Source organism: Bombus flavifrons, chromosome 13 (assembly GCF_040668555.2).
Source record: "Bombus flavifrons isolate JBK064 chromosome 13, iyBomFlav1_principal, whole genome shotgun sequence".
Lineage (NCBI taxonomy): Eukaryota > Metazoa > Arthropoda > Insecta > Hymenoptera > Apidae > Bombus > Bombus flavifrons.
In genome coordinates, this window is record NC_138454.1 from 6,711,716 (window position 1) to 6,734,662 (window position 22,947).

Below are 22,947 nucleotides of genomic sequence, written 5' to 3' on the forward strand. Positions count from 1 at the left end.
CAGCGTATTCGTAGCGGGTGTGTACTCTGTGAAAAAAAGCCATTATTTAGAGCCGCGTTACCGGGCTGACAAAGTTTCCACGGCGAACAAAAGGAACGCACTCGGAGCTTTCGTAGTGGCTCGTAGACCACGCTCGCAACGTTTGAATATCGAGGGCTTGCGCGTTGCGACCGGGCTTTGATAGCGGATGTTGGAGAGAAGGAGAAGGTGAACGAAGCCAGAAGCAAGACGGGAAACGGCAAGAAAAGACAGAGAAGGTAATATTTGTATAAGAGACGGGTGGAGACAAAGGGCAAGGGAATAAACAGCGAGATAGAGAAAATGGGGCGAGAAAGACGTTCGTTGCGAGAGAACGAAGCAAGCGAATCGAAGAAAGGAAAAAAGGAAACTCGAATAGGATTTCGAAAGGCAGATGGAAGGAAGAAAACGATAAAATTGAAGAAGGACGCTAGACGAGAAAGAGAAGGGGCGAGAGGCAGATAGAGAGGGAGAAATAGAATGGGGAGGTGGTGGGCGAAGCGAGAGAGAGAGAGAGAGAGAGTGAGAAAGAGTGGGAGAGGAAGAGAGAGAGAGAGGCGGCACGGTGGTTGCAGGTTGAGTCTGGTCCGACAGTCCGCGTGTTACCCCCAGCCGTAAAGCAGGGTCGCGTTTTCTCGACTTCCGGTTATCCCGTACCCGCCACGACTAGACGCAGAAATACGCGAACCGCGCTTCGGTCATTCGTTCCCGCGGACGTCCAGTGAACCGGAAGTGGCATTCGAACCAGTGAAATCGCCAGGAAATAATCTTCGTCGAAGCTTCGTCGTCACGTTGCTGGATTTTATACAGGTAAGACGATCGATTGTTTTCATTTTTTCTTTCCCCTTTCTCCGTTTTAAAGAGGATAGTATGGAAATGATACACGGCGAGAGTGAAAATTGATGGTCGGTTTCGTTGATCTTCTCCGTGGTCGTTAACGAGCAAACTCGGATCTTCGAAATTGCAATAAATAAACAACCAAGTTCGTTGCTTGGTAAACGTTTAGATTCTCCTCGAGATAGAAATTTACAATTGGAAATTTCAGATGCCAGATTAATCGTTGTTGTTGAGAGTTGGCTGATACGTTCGTTTCTTCTTTTTCTTATATAGCGTCGTATAAATAACGTTCTAAATAGTAAGCGTAGCGCGTTAGGTTGGGAAAAAATTGTTACACGAACCAGCAAGCTCGTACCAGTTTGTACCCACTAACGACCTTGTTAATGAGCTGAGCCTCGGCGACTTTATGTAATTGTTTACATGTAACGTTTGATGTCGCGAAAATAGCACCGTATGACGTTCGTAGTCGCATAGTGTATCAAACTTGCCACAGTTTGACGACGCGTCCTACGCGAAATAGAGAAATACGTTACCCTTGAAACGACCACATGTTCCGATACGATACCTTGCTCGATGTATTGTACTCCGCAGATATTGATTAAGCTTTACACAATTGCTGTAGCTTCTCTACGTATACGTTTCTTCGAAGAAGCGATCGGTGTCGATCGAAATCTTAGTGAAATTCACGAACATGGATCGGTCAGGGATTCGACCTTGGTATTTGTTTGCACGTAAGGTAGAGCACGTTCGATACGAAAATGCTGGAGCCTAAAAATACTGGAAACTTTGCATCGGTTCGATTAACCGGAGGACGTGGGTGCGCCGAAACTTTTTCAATCCGAAATGGGTCCCGCCGATCGGTGCGTTCTCGTTGAAACTGCGTAGAAGCGAATCCGCTTCCGTTGGAAAAGTTTTCTGGGTGGCCGCGCAAAAGTTGGTCGAGATCAACGTTTCGAAAGACGCGATATTCGAAGCGTAGTCGATCCTCGTAACTCGATGGCGAACTTTAGGAAGACAGAGCCGCCGTTCTTTATGCTCGCGTGAAATACGAAAAGAGAAACAGCGACACGAAGCGGAAGTGCGCTTTCCATTCTTTTCTGGATTTACGTTTCACGCCCGATTCGGCTCGGCCGGTTCGTTTACATTTTTCTTTTCGCCGCGGTTCCGAGGCCTCGATCACGTACTCCATTGACTGGAAAATGTGATCTCGCATCGGCCCTGAATATTTTTATCCCGATGCAAAAAATAATCGGTGAATATATCAGCTCGGTGGCTGTCGTTCCTATGAATAAACTATGCCGACGCGTCTGCTGTCATTTTCATAAATCCTGACGGCCGATCGGCCATCCCTTATCGCGCCGCGCGATATTAGCGTAAGCCCCGCTCCAAATTATTCGATACACGTTGATCTGGCTGGCAAATCTCCACCAACTGCTGATCGACCTACTCTTGAAATCATCTCGATGATACGTATGCACGAAACCTCTAACACAAACTACCTTTCACCTGCTTTCCTCCTGATAGATACGATCTATTATCGAACGTTTCGTATTAAAGTTGCGAACAATCGAGCAAAGCAAACGTACACAGCCTGTCCCCGCGTAAGACCGATTCGTCTCTGGCGAGTTGCAGCGTGTTGGTTAGCGAATGGGGTCGGTTTTACGTCGGACAGCTTATACTTTTCTTATCAGACTGCAACTTTCAGTCAACGACAAAACCTTATTTCTTATTCGCGGAACGAGAGACAGCTCCGCGATGTTGAGAAAATTTCAGCGTTCGTGTGGGATATGCTATACGCAAAGTCTCTGGTTTATCGAGTTATCCGGCAGATTTCTTATTGGCCCAGCTTTAAAGTTTCGTATTGTTTGTAATTTGAACGGTAGGAAGAAAAATCAGCCAAAGTTTCCCAGCATATTTGTCCTCTTACCTTCGCCACGTGGCCCGACCAATGGAATTATTTAGGAAGCTGGAAAGGTTGTTGGACAGGACAACGTCGATGGAAAGGTTGGCTGTCGAGCAGCTGGTCTCGTCATTGGCCGTGTTTCGACTGGAATGTAAATTTCAGAGTTGAGAAGTTAACAACGAAGGAAACGTAATGAATTGTTAAGGCAATCACGCTACTTGTAAATAAATGAGATAGGCAGGGCGGTCTAGTCGTGACCAAAGCGTACATGCAAGTGGACGTTTTAAGATTGTCGTAGCTTATCACGCGGATCTTGATGTTTAACTCGTTCGTTTTATTCCCTCTTTCTCCTTCCTTTCTTTTTTCTTTTTTTTTTCGAGAATGCTCTCGATTCGCGTTCGGTCGATGAAGCGGTGCGTTTCGCTGCGACAAAGAAATGCGCATAAATTAGAAATCCCACGGTGCAAACAACTTGGAAGTAATCCAGATTAAACGGAGGATTCTATAAAGGCGATTTAGTAGACTCCTAAGATCGCTTCTTACGATAGGAGAATGACTTAATTCGTGCGTAACCTTGGCTTTTATAAATCTTGTTTTATCTACATCTACGTTCGAGCAGAGGACTTATTCTGAAATTTTTTGTCCCATTTAAAGTGAGTCACAGTGTTACGCACCACTAAACACGAACATAATTCCCTTATAATGAAATATAATCGGGAGTCGTTTAGATACGATCGTACTTTGATGTGAAAATAAATCGCACGTGGCTTGTTACCAACGCAACAACGTTGCATTTATGAAGTCAGCTTTGCGTAAGAATTTCCATCGTAAAGAGATGCATGGAAAAATCTGGATAATTCTGCTCTTGCGACACGCTCCAGGGCAAACGATTCCGTGTCACGCACTCTGCTCCATCGAATTCTTAGCTGAACGATCTTATCTTCGAGATCAACCGAGCGATTAATCGACCTTAGTACGAAATCTTGAAGAAACGAACCGAATGATCAATGTGACAGAAATTTCAGTTCAGAGAGACCTACGTTTCGTCACGAAGGTGCGCGCACGTCAACTTGACGTCCGAGACAATTAATTGTTCACTAGCTCGATTATAGTAATCTGTTCGTGTCCATTGTGCTTGACATTTTGACATTGAAGGATTGAATTCCATCTATCCATGTGTTAATTAGTACGTAATAATTCGCACAAGTTGAGACGATTCTTCTTCGTCAAGACAGGATAACGATAAGATTACACGTATTAAACAATAGCGTTAATGCAAGATAAAGTTAGAGAGTGTTACATAGACAAAAGAGCGCGTTATCTAGATCAGCCCGACAATTGCAATGCCAGGGAGACAACCAAAGGTGTGCAAGATACCCGAGAGCACATTTGGCAAAGCCATTCTTATCGGCGGTTCCTTTTTAACTCTGTACTTTAGTTGGTCGCGGTTACTGGTCTGAATCTAATCTTTACACGGTGTTCGAAAGAGGATCAAACCGACCATTAAATAGACAAAAGTTCTCTATCGTTCGAACATTATTAACTATCCACCCAAATATCAAATTTACTTTTCAAAGATTATTCCAAATACCAATAATTAACAAGTCTATACAGTTGCTGTAATTCGTTACTAGATCGTGAGATTGCAGGAACATTTCATAGACCATCTTCGCATAGTTACGCATTTGTTCATCTTACTTATATATTATCTATATTTGTACTAATTCTTTTCTAAATTTCCCATAAATACATAGACATCCGCAGCCTATTCGTTACTGAATATATTACATAACATACTATAAGAATACCATACAATATATTAATAGTTACACAGATAAAAGATTCCATTTTCTTATTTCGACAGATTGACGAGAGACGAAGAAATATGCAGAGGTGGGAAAGAGACTCGTGGGTGCTGATCGACTGATCTACTCGGCCAGTATCGGTGACGGGGTGGGTACTGAGCAAGTTTGGTGATCGCGAACGAACTGTCGTTCGAGATTGGCGGCCTTTAGAGAGCTAGGGAGTTCCACGGGACCCGGCAAATGTGGCTCTGTGCACGGTGAGCCGGGGTTACGGGGGCCGCGGGGCCCGTGGCGGTGGGAGCAGATCCCGTGGCGAGGCAAGCGTGAGGCTACCCCTGAGTCCTCGCACTTTGTGCGCCCCTGGGGCCGGAGGTGGCGCACATGTGCACGCACAGGGCACCGGACCCGGCGCGACTACGGCCGCGCCGACCGGTCCCCCTGGGACCGGAAATAATCCTGGCACGGAAGAGGGATCCGGCCTTCCAGACGAGCCAATGGTAATTATTCTTCCTCGCGACTTTTCCTACGATTTTTTTTTCAACTTTACCAATCGAAAGGTAGAAAAACGTGAACGTGGTCTCTTTAAATTTATCGTTATTTACGCTGTGTTTCCTTATGAGCGAATTTTTTCAAGATAATCACGTGGTTCTTGAAGATTGGACATTGATCGTAGCACATAGATACGTAAAGAAATGGAGAAAATTGACGAAAAATGGAGTTGACCAGTTTGGTTTGTGAGTAGCTGGTGATATGCTCGGTTTACGAGCAGTTGAAATTAGCAGGATCTATAACATGGAAGTTAAATGACGACATTCTGCTGTGTTTGATCCTCCTTTTTCACTCAGTCACTTATCCGTCGTTTCACGGTAATCCAGTATGGTGTTGACATTCCATTTCCCCGACATTTCTTTTCCATTCCTTCTCTGTTTTCCTTTTAAACGATTCCTGTCCTAATAAAAGAATTCAGCAGAGAAGCTCTCACCCATCTTTTGTTAACGCAATTTCACGTACTCCAACGTCTCTTCTCCAGAGTCTTTCGTTTTCTAACTTTTATATTACGTCTTCTACTCCCTCTTGCCTCGTATCGAACTCTATTTAATCCAAAGCGCAATTTTGTCCACAACGAGCAAGAAACTCCGCAACTACAACTTTCTTCTTAATCGAAGCAACGTGTTGGTTGTTCAGGTACATGTGGAGAGAGCCGCGCAACAGGGTACTTGGATATGCTGCGTGCCGTGTTACTGGCTTCGTCGAAGTAAGGCCGTGCACAAGGCGTTGCTCACGTTCGCGATGCTGCTTGTCACCAGTTTGCTCGTCACCAGTCCTGTCCTCTTCCTCATCACCACGCTGCCGGAGGGAGAGCAGCCGCGTGAATGCGTGCCGGTGGTGAGTGACAGCCATCTTTTCAAATCCGTACCATTGTTTTTACCATTCCGCGCGAGACCTCTCCGCTATTCAATGGAATATCGCGGTGCTTTCTGCATCGTTGTTCCCTTGCTAGCGAATTAAGAGCAACTCGAGGTAGCACGACGAGCTTCATGTTTTTCCACGCGGTTCAATGCGATGAAGAGGCATAAATCGGCGTTTAAATGTCTGTCAAGGAGATATAAAGCGCGCCATACAAGATAGTAAGTGGAAATTTCGAGACGTTGCCGAGAGAATTTCATCGACGTGTCGCGGTTTCCCGAAAAATGAAATCACGGGAAAAACCGATCCACGTTCCGAACGATATTTCCACGAGATCCAACGTGACGTCGGCTGGTATCCTCGTAAAACGAAGGTTGCACCGTAAAGCGACGTATGTACTTGATGCTTCTCGGTCTTGTCTCGTGTTCTATAGGCTGCTTCGATCGCTGGGATATCGGTACCTTTATCACCGGTCTTTTGCATGATGCATCGGTTCGCTTATTTTATCCAACGATCGCTATCCGAATTTTTATTCAGTCTCTAATTTTACCATCTTTCTTGGAAACTTTCTACCTTGCAATTCGCCGCTGTCATCTCGCGACGGATGAACTTACAGGAGTGAGCAATTCGAGTATCGATCGTAACGGAACGAAGGGATTTATAAAAAGCGAAGTCGATCAGTTTGGCTTCTGAGAGGCTCAATTTTTCACGTGAAAACGATCCACGTAACTAACCGAACGTCATAGAGTTATCCAATAGGTTGCTGAAAGATTGTGACGTTCGATTATACGCGTACTATGTATCCATGCATGTACATTGGCTCGCGATGATTTATCACTTCGATGAAGTAAAGATATTTCCGCGTTTAACTGCAACACACGAATTTCGACGTACGTTGTAAATTTGTCTTTGCTGCTGTCTAGGCTCAATGAAGGAGGACGATTTGTAAGCTGTTTGCTAGTTAGCGTGGTGTAACAGGTTTTGTCCGTGCGAGCCAGACCGTGAGAGTTTATGTCCTCACCGGCAGTGTTTCCCTGAAGCGTTATATCACGCGCTTTCATGTCGCCAAAGCTGGAGACGTCACGAGCAAAACACGAGCGGTTATCCACGGAAATTTCGCCCATATATCTCGGCGATCAGTTGTCGTGAAGGGTTTCGCGAACTCGTGCCACGCCAAGGAATGAGAAAAATGTCGCACTCCGTCTTTTAGCTGATTCCTCGCGTTTTTCTCCTCTCCATTCGCTTCCGATATAAGAGACGTTCTCCAGATGTAAACGAGATCGAATATTTTCTAGACGTGTTTTATTGAGACGCGCTGGTGTCTCTCGGTCTTTCTTCAACTCGGAATAGCGTTGCTCGATCTGTTTTAAAATTGCTCATCCTCGTGTAACAGGCAAATAATTGGAACAACAATTTGCTTATCAACTGTGTAAGGAATAAATAGTTTCACCTATCAGATATCAGGCAGAAAGTGTCCTATTTTCAATGTACGGTAGAACTTCGATTGTCAGAGGTAACGTGGATCGGGCCTAAGAAAATACTCGGAAAAGTCTATTAGCGTTCGTAGAAAACGTTTTGATCATACAATGTCGTACATGTATTTAGGTTCAGTTAATTATTTAATCGAAGGAAAGTTTGATTAAACGCTTTCACGATACCTGGTCGTGCTTACGCTTTCGTTGTTGTAATTTCGCAGAAGATAAAATTATGGCAAAGTTCAAAGCACCTCGGCTAATAGGGAAGTTTTGGTTAAATTGTTCCGTGTACATGTTACGCGCATTATGTGCATTTTTTGTATATTTAAAATTTAAAAATTCCGCGGTGTATTTGTCAAAGATAATTCGTAGAAAATGTTACTGTAGAATATATAAAATAATATTCGTGTATACAATAACCGCGTCGATGATATAGGAAATATTTTGAAACGTACGTCCTTTGGGGATCACAACACACAAATCGGAATCTGCAACATGAAATCCTTCGTTCTTTCGCGTCTTTGCAACGAAGTACCTCGAATCTGAATGCGATGCCTTGGAATGCGAACCGTCGCTATCAACAGGATAGAACGCGATTATACACGGAGCATGTAATCTCAATTGGATTTGACACGGTCGTTGCCGGAAACCTTCAACAGAGCTAAATGCGTAGCACCCCTTGTTGTTCTCGAATGAGTAATGGCCGTATAATTGGTATCAGTTCGCAGTTATCCTTATGCGGCTTCTCAATTAACATTAAGCAAGCTATAATTCAGTTAAAGGTCCTTGGATACGGCGATCGTAATTCAATATGCACTTGGACAAGCTGTTTATACGTTGATCGCCATCGAACAGATTCATCGCGTTTCTTCTTCCCTAGACGACCTATCGAGATGAGTCGGATATTTCAACTCGCAGCAGAGCATTTGAAATACTTTCGCAAGGAAATATGAACGAGAAGATTTTAATAGAAGGAAGCTGTTTACAAGTTTCAACTGATTGTTAGCAGAGCTGGGTTATTGAGATTACGCTGCTTTTACGGACAACATTAATTTTGCTCGCGGATTCGTTGCCTCTAGGAGTTGCTACTTTGATGACAGTTAATGTACGTTCACGGACAGCGAGCGAAAAAGTATTTGCCAGCTTGGACGGTCGGCCGCGAAACGAGCTGTTTGCAAATTCGAAAGGGGGTTAAAGGCCGGGGTGTAATCGTTAACGTGCGATCGATCGATCGTCTCGCGGAGAGGCGAGAATAAACTGTGGAATATAAAAATAGATTCCCTCGAACGACCGTCTGTTCGACAAGAATTTATTAATTCTATCGGCGAGATATTACCGCGAGGCGAAGGGGCGTTGTAACTTTAAAGTTACTCGAACGACGTGTTTTGACGAGAAATTCTAAATATAAAAAAAGAAAAAAGGAATTATAAACGAGTGATGTACGCGATGACTGAAAAGGAAAGGAGAGTAGTTTATCATCAACAGCCGCTCGAAATTTCCAGGATAACGTTATCAATTATGGTTTCATTGTCACCGACAGAAATGACTGTTACGCGTTAGTCTGTCATCAACGTGCATTTACGAGATGCCCGACAAACTTCTATTAATCGATACCAATATCCATATTTCGAGTTATACACACATATATCGGAAACCTATCGCATTTCGAACTCTGTTCAACGGATTTGATACATCGATCAGCCGCAAAGTCAAGCCCCGTAATTGCTTCCATCTCATTCGGAGCTTGTCTCTCTTTTGTCAAATTCCTGTCGTTCCACTTTCGTCGAAAAGTTGGAAAAACCAGCAAAGTATTTCGCGTTTACTTTCACCCGAAAGCGAATTTCCACCGACTGTTCCTTTCAAAATAGACGAGCAAGAAAAGAATTTATACGCAGTCGTCGTGGAGGCTAGTTTATTGCGAATAGTACGAAACTCGACGTGGCACGCGCTATACATACGTTTCAATTAAACAGTGGTTCAATTTGCCTGGCCAGCTGTATAAAAATCCCTTCGCCCGTTACAGACACTTTTACGGGGGAATTATCAGAACCGAGGCCGCCTTTCGCTGACGCTCTATTTTATTTAAAGCGCGGTCGATGCTCGGCGGACGCGTTCGTTCGAATCGTTCTTCGGCACCAGATCTTATTAAATATCGTATATCGTAATCCTCTCGGTTGTATGATAATCGTAAAATTTTCTTTGGCACGTTAAACGCCGTTTCCGGAGGATTAAACGGAGAAGAAAAGCCTGCAGGTAATCCACGATCAATTAAACGGTTCTTTTTCGCCGTGTCTTCGCTCGGTTTTAGCCTGTTAATAAGTTTGCAGCAATTACGTCTGCGGTGGTAGTTAGAGGGACTCGAAGCAGATTGCCGCTCGAATTTTCCGGACGTAGCCAGAGGATTGATTATATCGACGTAATATACCGCTGACGTTCCCCTAACTTAACACATTTGCCTTATATACAGCTATTCCACGCTAGGAATATCTCGCTTAAATATCTCTAGCTTAACTAACAATGTTTATCTTAATCTCATTGCGTATTCATTTTTGTCCGCCTTTTTAAACCTTGCTGGTTCGTATAAAAACGAGAAGCCAACAGCCGCGTCCTTTGTTATTACCAGACCACGATTTATAAATAGCTCAATTTTCTTGTAGAATCCAATTGCAAGAAACGATGTCGAAGTATAATATCGAGAGAATCTTTGCAATTCGTAGCTGTAACGCTAAACTAATTGAAAGGATTTTCAAGTGGTGGCACCTCACGTAAACGAAAATTTGAGACTTAATTAGATCAAACTGGTTTCAAATCGCGGTCAAATATGTTTAATTATACGCCGTCGGAATATACAGGATATATATTGTGTAGTTTATTTTCGAAAACGTTTGCACGATCCTAGGTAACGAGGATTAGGTAAACGAGAATCGAGAACGTCGAGAAGATCGTAGTTGTCGTTGTGGTGAATGTATGGAGAATCCTGTGGATGATTTATTCGACATCGAATATTCAGCGTCGCCGACAAATGATGGATTCGAGTCGTTGAATGCTTTTCCCGATGGAAGTTCGAGCCGGGTCGTTAGAGCAGCACGTGCTGCACCGCGACGAAGCCATACTACGAGCTAAGGTTTCGAGGCAAATGTCAACCCTACGCTGGATCAAGGTCTCGCCCTTCTTCCTGACCTTTATTTTTTCCCATCCGGACTCTTGAATCGACGAGGAAATCCCTCATCCTTTCGCTGCATCTTCTTTCACTCTTCCAAGTTTCCTTCGTCCGGTGCATTTGCAACTTTCCTCTTTTCATTCCTTTTCGAACTTCCAACTCGAAAGTTGCTACAGTCAGAAGTGTCTGATTAAAACAGGTACTCTACACTACCTGTTCTTTCACGGTATTTAGTCCACTGGATAATCCAGCGTATTTGCCATCCTCTCGAAACATTTCGGGTTATGCGTAATGCGCGTTACTCGAATTAAACGCGAATTAAAAATCACTAAATTGTGGAAAAATGTTGCTGATACTTCACGCAGGGATATCACAGCAGATGAAACCGAGAAGTCTTCTGGTTCTAACAAGGCAGTTTAAATTCGACTGCTTAAAAAAGAACTAATCGGTAACGAGAGGAGGAAAAGTAAGAAATTTAAATATAGGTGACGATGGATTATGACGAAACTCAAATATACCAAATGTCACGCGAACACATCCCTCGTGCCTCGTTGCTGTAACACAATATCACAACCACGAGAAATACACGTTTAACGAGAACAGCGTATTCCTTGTCGCAAACGCATATCATACATACAACTTTAGAATTCACGCTGAGGATCGACGCGTGGCATCAAAGGCGGGCGAAAATTCCGTTTGCATTCCATAGCATCTGAAACGCTTTCTTACGTGTAACCGAGGTTCAACCACGAAACGTGCTCGTCGTAGCTACGATTTCGCTCCTTAAGCGGTGTGTGCGTGCGGGTTAGGTCGACACGAGGTAAATGCACGGTGAAACGAGCTCAGCCATCTTCTCCAAGATGTGATTTAGATAGAGAGCGGTAGGCCGTGCCTGGAATATAAATTGAAAGCTTACGAGCGTAATTTCATTCTATTTATCCTGAATTCATTTTTCCCGCGTATCAAGAGACTCCTCGTATCGAAGAAACCATCGGTCCAGAGGATATTCCCCTTGCGACGGGGAACGCGATCTTCTTCGGCGGTTCCTTCCATTTCGCGTGCGTTGGAGAATCCGAAATTTTGCGGACGACTTCGCGAAGAATTTCGCAAGCTTCGCGTCTCTGAATCGAGAAATTTGACGAGTAAAGGTCGCGCCAGGCAAGCCGGATCGGATCGCCTAAGACGAATGTCTGATTAGTCTGCAGGAATTCCGATTAATCAGATTAGTAAGAGATACATCGATATAGGAAATCAGAGGTAATCGTAGAGTAGACAAGTCGACGAGTTGTGGTGAAACAAGTCGTGATACTCGAAGGTTTTATCGAGGGTCGAGATCGTACTTGCCCCATTTTGGCGGCTCGATAGCAGATAACTGCCTGATAACATGGCTTCTATGATGTTTACGAGGTTCGCGGGGGCTAAATTGGACGATGTAGATTAGGTTTCCTTGAAGGGTGAAATGCTTCGACGGCGATTTACATGTCGCTACGTCACCCCCAACAAGTTATTCCTCTTTCCGTATTGTACGAAAAGTACTCGTTTTTTTAACTAGCAAATAATATGAAAACCAAAAAAAATGAAGAAACTTGCACTTGTCAGATTTCCCTTCTCTCTGACCGATTCAATTTATATCGGATCTTGTCTATTAAGTTATCAAAGTGCCGCAGCTAAGGGATTCGATTTCGAACGATTTCTTACGCTTAGACGCTGTTTTCCACGGAAATAAATGAAGAGTTCTGGAGAGTCGAGTTGACGTTAATTTCACTCGGTCGTATCCGGTCTGTTGGCGAAGTAAGGCACAATTGGCGGAACGATCATTCGTCTCTGTCAAAAAGACGTACGGCCATCCGGTCCGGATGAAAAGCAATTGATGACAATGAAAGTCGTGGACGCAACCACGGCTGGCCTTTCGTTAGGTCCTCGAATTTTTAGCAACTCGTCGAATAGGTTCCCGACGTAACTCGCCAGTGATTCTTCACACCTTCTTCCCCTTTCTCTTTTCTTCTTATTTATCTTCGGCGAGACCCGAACTTCGTGTCACGTCATTCGTCTCTTTCGAGGAAGACGTATGATCCCAGATTTCGCTAGCAAATATTCCGCGACTTGAACGCGTTAACCAGCAAGAAGAGGAAGAAGCCAGTAGCTCACCTTTACACGCCGAGGAATCGAGTCAACTTTCAGAAAAAAATATTCGTTGCTTCGATCATTCACGATCCAGTACAGTAGACGTTCGTAGCGCGAACGAATTAGCGAAATAGAACGCGAAGACGTCTCTCCACGCGTTAATAATTTTACGATGAAACGTCTGAACGTATAACACGATTAAATATATCCTTCGCCTCTCGGCGAGATGTTCTCGTTAATCCTTAAACTTTGTTCTTCAGTCGTTTCTCGTATCCTCATTTACCGTCTCGGAATACGGAAAATTGTCCTCGTAATGCCGTCTAATCTTTGATGCTATCCTTGACACTAACTCGAATTGCTTTTCGCTCCTGTCAAGTGACGGTACAATTAAAAAAAAAAAGAAAAAGAAAGGAAGATAGGAAGCATTGTAGAAACACGAGAAAAAGAAACAAGAAAAGAATTTCCATTCCAGGACGAAGCCTGCATCAGGGAAAGGGATGGCCCGGAGGGTTTGTGCGACTCGAAAGCCTGCGAGGAAGCGTCGAAGCGGATGGTGGCGTTCATGAAGAAGGGGGTGGATCCTTGCAAGGACTTTTATCAGTTCGCGTGCGGCGGCATTCGCGATCAGCAGCCGTATCGGCCGAGCTCGAGCTTCAACATGCTTCAGGCGAGGGTCGACGATCGTCTTCACAGTGAGTGAACCTCGTTGCTCGTTTTTTTCCCATTAAGATACCTTTGGAACTCCATTCGCTGGCTAAGATAGTCGCAGAGGAAGTTTCTCTTGAAGCAACAAATATTTACGCGAGTGCCCGCCTGCGATTAAAATGTACTTTACACGTATAAATGTATTCTTACATATTTCCCGTATAAAAATAATTCCACCGAGGATCGTCGTTATCCGTGACGTTCCGCCGGGCTCGTTACACCGAGGCAATCGATGGAACCGAATTTCGAGCGCTGGAATTAATTTCTCGTCGACCCGAGAAAAAACGAGAGAGGATGCCGGGGTTTTCCATCGTTGGGAAACTCGAAGCACGACGAGGGATGGATAATTGATTCAGAACCGCGGCCAAATTTCCCGCCGTCATTTCAACTTTCAATTAACCAAATGCTTCCATTCAGTACAAAAGTTTCAACCTTGAACGTGTCGCTGTTTGCGCGAGCTTGGATCGTCCGATCAATTCGCATCCTGGCGATACGAAATACCGTCCTAGACGCGTGATCGTCCGTTTTCCACCGTCTTATCGTGACTGGCGGAGTTATGTTTCCCTCGGTACCTCCTTTTCATCCACTTGACCGACCTTAATCAGCTCGGGCCCGTGTCCTTAGAAAGTGTGGACGAAAAAGTCTGTGGACGAAAAGTGGCCGTTAAAAATTCCGTTGCTGCGTTTTCTTTGAATAGCCGCTCGTTTCAAGCCGCGGCGATCCCTTTCGTAATCTGTTGCTTCCACTACCCTATTTCTTATGGCTTCCTCGTCGAGGATAATCGAATGGTTCAGCGAGCCGAGATTGATCGGGCTCGTCGGCTATTTTTTCACGGGAATTATCGGGCAAACGTAGTTGGATCGCTCGTCGACTCGAATGAATCAGAATGCCACGAAGATACGCGGTCGTGTCGCTGCAAATTGAAATCAACTGGCGGACGTATAGAGCGAAAAATGTCAACGAGGTTTGCGACAATTGGAATTAATCGGCACGCGAATTATCCAGAGATACCGATATATCCGCCGCGGCTACATGCGAGTAAATAGAAGACGAGCCGCGGCTATGTAGGTCACACGCGATTAAAAGAGCTGGACTTGCATACGTCACGGTACGCTGACGTAGGAGTTGAAAAACAAGCCGCTAAGTGTCCAACCCACGAAAACAGAGAAAAAAGTTGGCCAGTTTCGTTGCTTTTTCCTAAATTCACCCTGGATAACGACTAGTCACCCTCTGAAATTTTGATATCCAGTTTCGCCACGCGCTTTACCCGATCGCTTTTTTTTTTTCTTTATTTCCAGCGAGCAATCGCGATTTCTTTCTACCGTGCAGCGTACCGCGAACACGGTTAAACACTTTCACGCGTCGAACAGCTGGTCTTTTAATCGAAGCAACTTTGTTTCTCGTTGTTTTACTTGGAAAGTTGGCGAATAGTCCGCAGGCACGATAGTTGTCGAACTCTTTCAAAAATTTAAGCCAGAACTTCGCTCTTCTCCCCTTTGCTTCGCATTCTTCTCCGCCACCCGTCTTCTCTTACGGAGATACGTTCCACTTTGTCTTTCTACGTTTATTTCCATTTCAGTCGTCGTTGGATGTAATAATTTTAGTGGAAACCTAACGCTAGAATTATTAACAAAACAAATTATTTATTCTTGTTGCAACATCTTCGTTAAAATCGCGCGCGTATGTACAGTAATGTACACGGTACAGATTGCTTGATCTAGTGTTTTAAACGAGTTCTCGTGATGTCGTTAAGTCAGCATTTCGGTTATCGGTTTGTTCCCTTTAAGGGGGACATGTTTTCGTAGCCCGTGCAGGACTACCTTTCCCCTTTACGTTCTGAATGGAAGGGAAAAAAAGGGTCAGCGGAAATGAAGATTTACAGGGACGAAGTCTATGAAAAAAACACGCGGCGTGCTCAAAGAATAACACATGGACACGCCGCGTAATAATTCATCGCTTCTCCTGCTCATTTTTTCGCACGAACGCCACTCACTCGGGCTTGTAAATTTTCGAGTCGTAGTTACGCTCGCGAGAACCTGCTCGAATGGAGATTAATGCGAGGAAACGAATCGCGGGGTCGTGTATCTTTCGTTCGTAGCATATCACGGCGCCTCGCATTTATGGAATTGTTTTCGACCGGAAAATGTCTCCGGCTCGGAATAGAAACGAGTGCTCCGAGCATTTGCTCGCTCGTCACGCGATCGTTCCCAGTGACTTATCGTTCCTATTTCTCCAAAAGGATCTCAGACTATCCAACGTTTTCAAGCGAGGCGAACAAAAAGCGGAGAAACTGTCGCGCTGAAGAGCGAAACGAAACGAGGGGTTTGGCAAAGGGTTAAAAATCAACTCCTCTTTTGTCCGGGATACGACCACTCGGCGCCAGGATTTTTTCGAATTTTCTCATCAACTGAAATCTCCCTGGCTGCCTGTTCTCGCCTTGGAAACACGCCTTTTTCGCTCGATCCGTCTCGCGACGGATCACGTTGGATCAACCTCGATGTCAGTCGAGGATTCGTTTAGGCTATTTTTTTTCTTCCAGCAGATTTTCTTCTGCAGATTCTCCACCTTGAACGCGTTTCCACGAGATCGCTTATCTGAACGCTTATCATAGAAAACTCTTTCGTATATGTATGTCGTATGTGTGTGTGTGTTATATAGAAGATTTTAACATTTCATTAACTCAGTGACGAGACGCGATTGCCACGACTATATATCGATGAAGTTTAAATCTGAAAATGTATTTGGAAGTTGCTGAAAGTATAGATCAACTATCTACCTTCTTTTTTCTATCGCGGCAATCTTTCAATTTTTCTAATCACGACGTAGATTTTTCCCTTGATTTGGGATTTTTTAGTCCCCTAAAATGTGATATGCTAACGATTACCAAAATTCTGATTGTGAAAGGCAGACGTCTCGAATTTCCGATTGCTCGGTGCCTAGCCCGTAAGCCCGGTTTCCGTGGGCGGTCTCTCCAAATATTTATCGCCGCGTCTTTAAACATCTATAGCTCGTGAAAGTTATCGTCCTCCGTATGTGCACGTTGTGCGAGTCTCGGTCGATCGATTTCCGCTTGAATGTTTCAGGTGTGCGCGGCGTAATTTTTCGCTCGCCCCTATCTCGTTCAAACAATATGCTCCATTTATGCTCGGTTTCAGATCGATAATCGTTTATGGCCGAATTATATTATAACAGGAACGCGTAGAGCAATCTAGTGTTCTGTTTGTCTTTCAATGTACGACCGATAGAAACCTATGACGGTGCGAAATAGGCTGATGGTCGCGTACGCGTCGTCTTAGTTTCCGGAACCCCGGCGACGAAGCCTTAGCTACTAAATTTACGTAAGAACAAAGAAGGGGGTTACAAACTTGATTAATCCAACCTGCTTAATGGGTCAAGTTCGCCCTATAAGCCAGACGAGTTACGAGTCGAAATTCCTCGTGGTTCGTTCGATTTACGATCTTTCAGCGCCGTGCAACGTAAATAAGCTTTGAAAAATAGACTTCGACATAGATGAGTCGTCTGACGTCGTTGTGATTTCCTGATGCATGGGAATGACGTTGTAGATTCGCAAGGTATATTCTTAAAGGCCGATGCGAACAAACGATGCAACCTCTTCGCCATATTGCGACTACGCCTGTATTTACAACAGGGAAATCGCAATTTTTCGTGCATTACGTTATTAAAAATTTAATCGATAATTTAATTCCATGAAATACGAAGATCGGTGCAAAACGAGCTACACGACGTCGTTGCGATTTTAAGGACACGCTATTTTCGAGATTTATATTTTTAAATCCCAATGCAGACGAGTGACCGACTGTGCATTGTACCATTAAAAATGTAACTCTGCCCACTCATCTTGCGGCTTGGAAATATCATGCTCGGTACAGAGAAGCGATGCGTCATCGGTTAGACGCGACGACGTAGCAGCTTTATATTCCCAATAACGCGAAGCAACCGGTCGTATACATTGCGCCATTAAAAATATATTGCTGCCGAAACGCATAGCAAAATCTTAACGACGACGTCGCGTCTCAACCAAAATATCCAGCCAACGGTAATTCTTCTTTTTCGCAGAAAGCTGTTTCCTCTTAGAGTTCTTCGCAAGATACAGTTCAGTTAATTCGCTATTGTTCGCCTCTGCTGCGAAAGTTTAAACGAACCGACAGTAGAACTGTTCGGTTTTCCTTCCCTCGAAGGGAAGCTCACTGATTAAGCGAGAAAGTTGGTTTCGTATTGCACGCGGCGGATCCAGCCTGACGCGCGGCAACACACTCTGACCACAAATTCGATAATCTCTCGGGCTACGGTGAAATTAGCTTTATCACTGCGGCCTGCTCGATCTATTTCAACCTCGTCTAGACATGGTATTTTCGCCTGCAGTTTATGTACTTGCTTCGCCCCACGAAAATAAATTGACCTCTATTTGTTTCTTGGCCCGCGCAGCGAGCCACCGTGAATCTTGCGCAAAAATTGGGTCGTCCATATTTAATTCCATGAAACTCTCCTTTGATTTCCCTCCGAGATTTTTCGAATCTAGCCATCGAGATACTCGAAGATTTTATGAGAAGTAGACGAAAGTGGAGTTTGTTAAATCTTCCCGCCCTATATTCTCCTACCTTTTCTATAATTTTCTTTCTAAATCTCGCCAATTACCATTCTAAGAATCCCTGGAGGCGGAGGAGAATGGACCGTTTAATTTTACTACACCAGCTTTTGCCTAATTTTCTGTCGAAATCTTAAGAAGCTAAGCCTTGGCAGTTGTACGATTACCAAGATTTCGTGGAAAAGGACGAGGTACGGTTTTTTCAATGCACCTTTTTCACGGTTACTTTCGCGTTAAGTCGGAGGGCACGCGTTTCGACCACGAGACGCTGTATTCTTCTCGTTTTCCGCGCGACGAATTCGCAAACGTCCGTGCACGGTATGCACACACGACGCGACAGGGTGACTCGAATTGGAACATACCGGTGGCACGAACGTGGCGTGTTTCAGACGCTCTTAGGCATTAAGGATACGGTTGGAATTCAAATTCAAGCAGCTGCCCCCTCCTCACCCACAGTTCATTACGTATGTACGTTTTTATCCCTGTAATCGCATTGTACTCGCGGTGAACCAGTCCCTTACCGAGACAAACGCCTGAAAAAGTTCGGTCTTTTATAGTATATTATAGCGGGAAATTTTTCGGAGAAATTGTTTAATGAAATGCTAGTTGTGGTACGCGTTAATTTTCCTGCATTTTATGCAGAAAAAAATATATTCGATAATAAAGAAGCAACGCAGATTGGTGTTTTTACCGTGCGGAACGAAGTTATAAATGAGCGTCGTTTTTCATTTTTTTCGTAAAATCATTCGAACGTACATAATACGGGAAAATACACGAAATATTAAAAACACATAGTACTCGTTATGATATCGAACAAATAAAACAATCCTCTACATAGGTTTTACATTTTTAACTATGTTCGTAAAAATACAAATTTGCGCGAACATGCGCGATATATTTATCGCTACGAACATCGTCACTGTCGGATATTCTTTATCCCCGTTTCACTGACCTAACAATGTCTGTGCTACAATCTGAATCACCAATTTCATCCGCAAGAACTCTCTTCATTTCTCATTGCTGTCCACTGTACCATTCATCAACATCGCAAGCGTGACCTAAAGTCGAACACAGATATACCGATGTAGTTACAAGCGGGTTAATTTTGCGCAAAATATCTCGGAAAAAGTTAGCGACGTATCAAATAATTAAGCATCGTCCCTCGGCGAACTTTCCTCCTGGATGACTGTTGGCGGTTGAAACAGGATGCAAATTGAAGTTATCGGGGAAGTAGAGACGCGCGGTAGCACATCGTCGTCGCCTGAAATTCCGCTGCTAATCGTAATCCGCGTGAACGCGGCTCGCAAGAGGGTCTTAAGCGGCGCCTGACTATATTCCGTGGAAGTTCCGTTTATGACCGCAGCGACGGCGACTCGGTGTTACGGGAATTTCCTGGCAAACTGCACTTCATAAATCCCCCTTATCGAAAGTTGCGCGAAAAAAAAGTTGGTGAAAAACGGCGAGACACTGCGCGCGAGCTTTGAATACAGTTCTTTTGCTTCTCTACATACGCCACGCTATTTATGAAGATTATTTTCGTAGCCGAGTGTCAGGAAAGGAACCTCATGGTCGCAAACTGTGACACTGCTTTACGCTGGACGCAGTTTATTTGCTACTTGTACGCGAGATGATTCAGATACGCGAAGTTTTGTCAGTACGATCTTTCTTCGAGCGTTGTCCCTGGCCAGAAGGATATCCTCACATTTCCTGTGATCTGGCAATTCTACTCGAACATTGAACATATCCAAAGTTTAGTGATTTTCTTTTTATTTTCTTGCTATTTTTATTTTTTCTGTATTAATCATAGGCCATCGCGTTATCCGGAAATTCGAAGATGGAAATTCAGGATGCCTAGCAAAATAACAAGGACAGAAAATATATAGCGCGCATGGCATACAGCGCGTATTAAAGACGATGGAACTCGTAATTTGTAAAAGGGCAAAAGCTAGAAACATACGCATGATCTCGGTAAATTTTGCTTTTAGAATTGCCACAGGTTCCCACTACTTCGCTGGAAAAGTGAAAAATTCTGAAAGTTTTGAGTGTTGATAATTAGATGGCCAAGTACTGTAACAACATGGCTAGCGTTTCGTTGGCGCAAAAAATTCGGAAGGTAACCAAACGTTCGATTCGAAAGGGACATCAAGGAGAGAATCAATTATTCTTAGACGATGAAACGACCGGAGCTAGAGGTGCAAACAGCCCAGTTTCGATGGCATAGCTCCGGGCAATGAAGAGAACTCCTCTAATTAGCCTTTCGTTCGATGGTCCTTGAAACTCGCCTCGTCCCTGCCGAGTCTTAATAGTTTGCATCGATAAATTTTCTCAGCTCTCTCTCTCTCTCTCTCTCTGCCTCTCGCAAGGAAAATTGCCTTCTGTCGAGATTCTCCTTTCTTTCGTACCGTTCTCGACTACGCGTTTATTTGGCGCCGCGAAAATTTGCCACCGTATCGACTTTCATTCGCGTTTTTCGTATGTTCGCCAAAACGTTCTTATGTTTTTCATCCGTGTAATTGGTAACGACCACTTTCGAATTGATTCAATCGAGGAAATGGACGTGGAACGCACGTGGAAATCTGATCTTACGGGAAACGTACGAACGATTAATTTGAACTGGTAATTGGGAAAAAGGTGCCCCCATTTAAAGCGATCAAACTGCTGCAAGTTCAACGATAAATCGCCTCGTACGACCCGCGAACATTTGTACCACCCGTAGCGAATAACCCGAGGACACCGATTACCCTAAAACGATTATGAGAGCCGTGGAAACCACGAACGGGACTGTGCAACCAAATCGGTGTATCTGTCAGGAAACGGTAACTTCGTAGTCGAAGTTTAGTTTAGAGAAACACGACATAGACGCTTTTGTTTGTTCTTCTTTCGTTCAATGCGACGAAGAAAATTAATTCCCTATGATACGAAGTAACTTCGAAGATTCCATTATGAGATAATACGAATATCCGCATTATACACGGTGGCGTGATATCTACAGCCTAGAAATTGGAATTGTAGCTTCATATAGTCGAAGAATCCATGAATTTTTCTATAGAATCCAAAGCTTAGAATTCCGTTACACTCGGAAAGTATTTTTCCAGCTGAAGAATATTGCCATCGATATTCGTAGTATCAATTTCATACTATGCTACTATAGTAAATTCGGTATAGATTCAATCAAAGAGAGATGCCAAGCTCTGAGCTTCCAGCGTAATTGCGTTTCTCAAACTTTGAATTCTTTAATTCCTCAAACCTATAATTTTCTCCTCAAGTGTCCGGGTGTCCGGTAAAAACATTAAACGAAAATTTCCATCGATATATTTTCCAATATATCTGTATCTAGTGACAGAACTAGGAGAGCTACTAAGCTGGGAATTGCGTGTTCGATCGCAGCGACACGGAGAATCCCAGCGCCTCGTCGTTTCGCAAATTGTCGTGACGCGTGTCTGAGATTGGTCAAGGAATAGTTCGACACCCTGTCGAATACTCTGGTCTTGTGTTTCCGTTTGTTAACGCGCGGATGTTATTAATGGCGCGTAACCGTAATTGTTATCGATCCTGTTGAAAATGGGATCCGATCGAGCACGAGCTTGGGCAGAGTAATTCTCTGTCGATTGACTGCGTGCAATATTCACTGGCAATTGGATGCATCGTTTTCGTAATTTGTTTATGAAAAGATAGGCCGGCAGAGGAGAAGCAGGTTGAAAGAGATAGGAAAAGCAAAACCGTTTTGTAATGTTGGTAATAGGATTGCGTGTGGCCATGGAATATTCTTTCTTTTCCTTTTTTTTTTTTTTTTTTGATCCGTGAATCCGTAGGATTTCCGCTTGGTTATTTTAAGGCAACGAAACGTAATAAAGCGAGAAATTGAAATTCCGCGGGGCTGTAGCTTTTCTTTGGTCGTTTCGGAACGCTGCCGCAGCGAAGCGAAACTGCACTGTGAAAGTATTGTAACGCGAGACTTCTTCCTGTTTACTAGCGTTTAAAGATGTAGCTAATAGTATGAGAATGTAGCTAGTTTTAAGACCATCAGCTTGAACTTTTGTTTCGCGATTTTTCCAGTAGATGAACGATTTCCATAGCTGCGCTAAAATTCTCTATCTGATTGATTATGCTAGGCGGTACGAATATGATACGATATTATTAAGGCAGAGGATCAACGAGGCTTGTGATAATTTTCCACCGCATTTAAAAATGAATTTGTAATTAGAAGGTACGCAATATCGCACACTGGTGTTACAATCGCTTTGTAAGATTATCAAAAATTTCTAATTTATAAGCTCAACTCGATAGTGGATAATTTTAGATCGCGATCTTAATTGTGCGGTTGTTAACTATCAAAGAAATCCATAAAGAGAGGAGATGGAAGATTATTCGGTCGGTGTAGGGAAGTTTGCGTTCAGCCGGCTTTTAATGTCTCTCTTTTTTTTTTTATGGAATACATTACGGGCCGGCCATTATGTCCGGGCGCATTACCGGGATGTTACGCTGAAATACTACGCAGCAGCCTCTGTTAACGTTCTAACCGGATTGCTCGTAAAAAATCCCGTATTATGTGATCGTAATTTGCATCATGGCTGTCTCGATGCATCGCCTGGATTCATGTCTTTATTCGTAAATATGTATTTTAAAAGCCAAACGAAAAAAAAAGGGGGAAAAAAGAAGAAAGGAAAAAGCAAAGCAAACGTTTAATAGTAAAAAGAAATGTTTCGCAAAGATCCTGAAACGTCGCGTTTTAATCTATTCAGTGGACTTTGCCGGGAAGTTGCATGGCCTGGAAACTGCCATCGCCGTGGAAACTTCTTCCGCAAAACCTTTCACGATTCATCCGGAAAGAAAAAGTTACAGCGAACTCGAGTTCTCGCGTTTTGTTCTCCAGCCCCTTTTCACTGCCGTAGATTGAATATTCACGT

General features: G+C 43.8%; 1 protein-coding gene across 3 annotated transcripts in view; it reads left to right on the forward strand.

Annotated features, from left to right (window-relative positions):
- Positions 1-591: 591 nt before the first annotated feature.
- LOC138186098 (neprilysin-1) overlaps positions 592-22,947 on the forward strand; it is a 74,906-nt gene continuing 52,550 nt past the window's right edge. For all 3 annotated transcript variants that reach the window (XM_069125618.1, XM_069125619.1, XM_069125620.1), the window contains exons 1-4: positions 592-828; positions 4,623-5,060; positions 5,749-5,949; positions 13,202-13,421. In XM_069125618.1, coding sequence (XP_068981719.1) covers positions 5,058-5,060; positions 5,749-5,949; positions 13,202-13,421 — 424 coding nt within the window. In that variant the 5' untranslated portion in view covers positions 592-828; positions 4,623-5,057. The remainder of the gene's footprint in view (positions 829-4,622; positions 5,061-5,748; positions 5,950-13,201; positions 13,422-22,947) is intronic.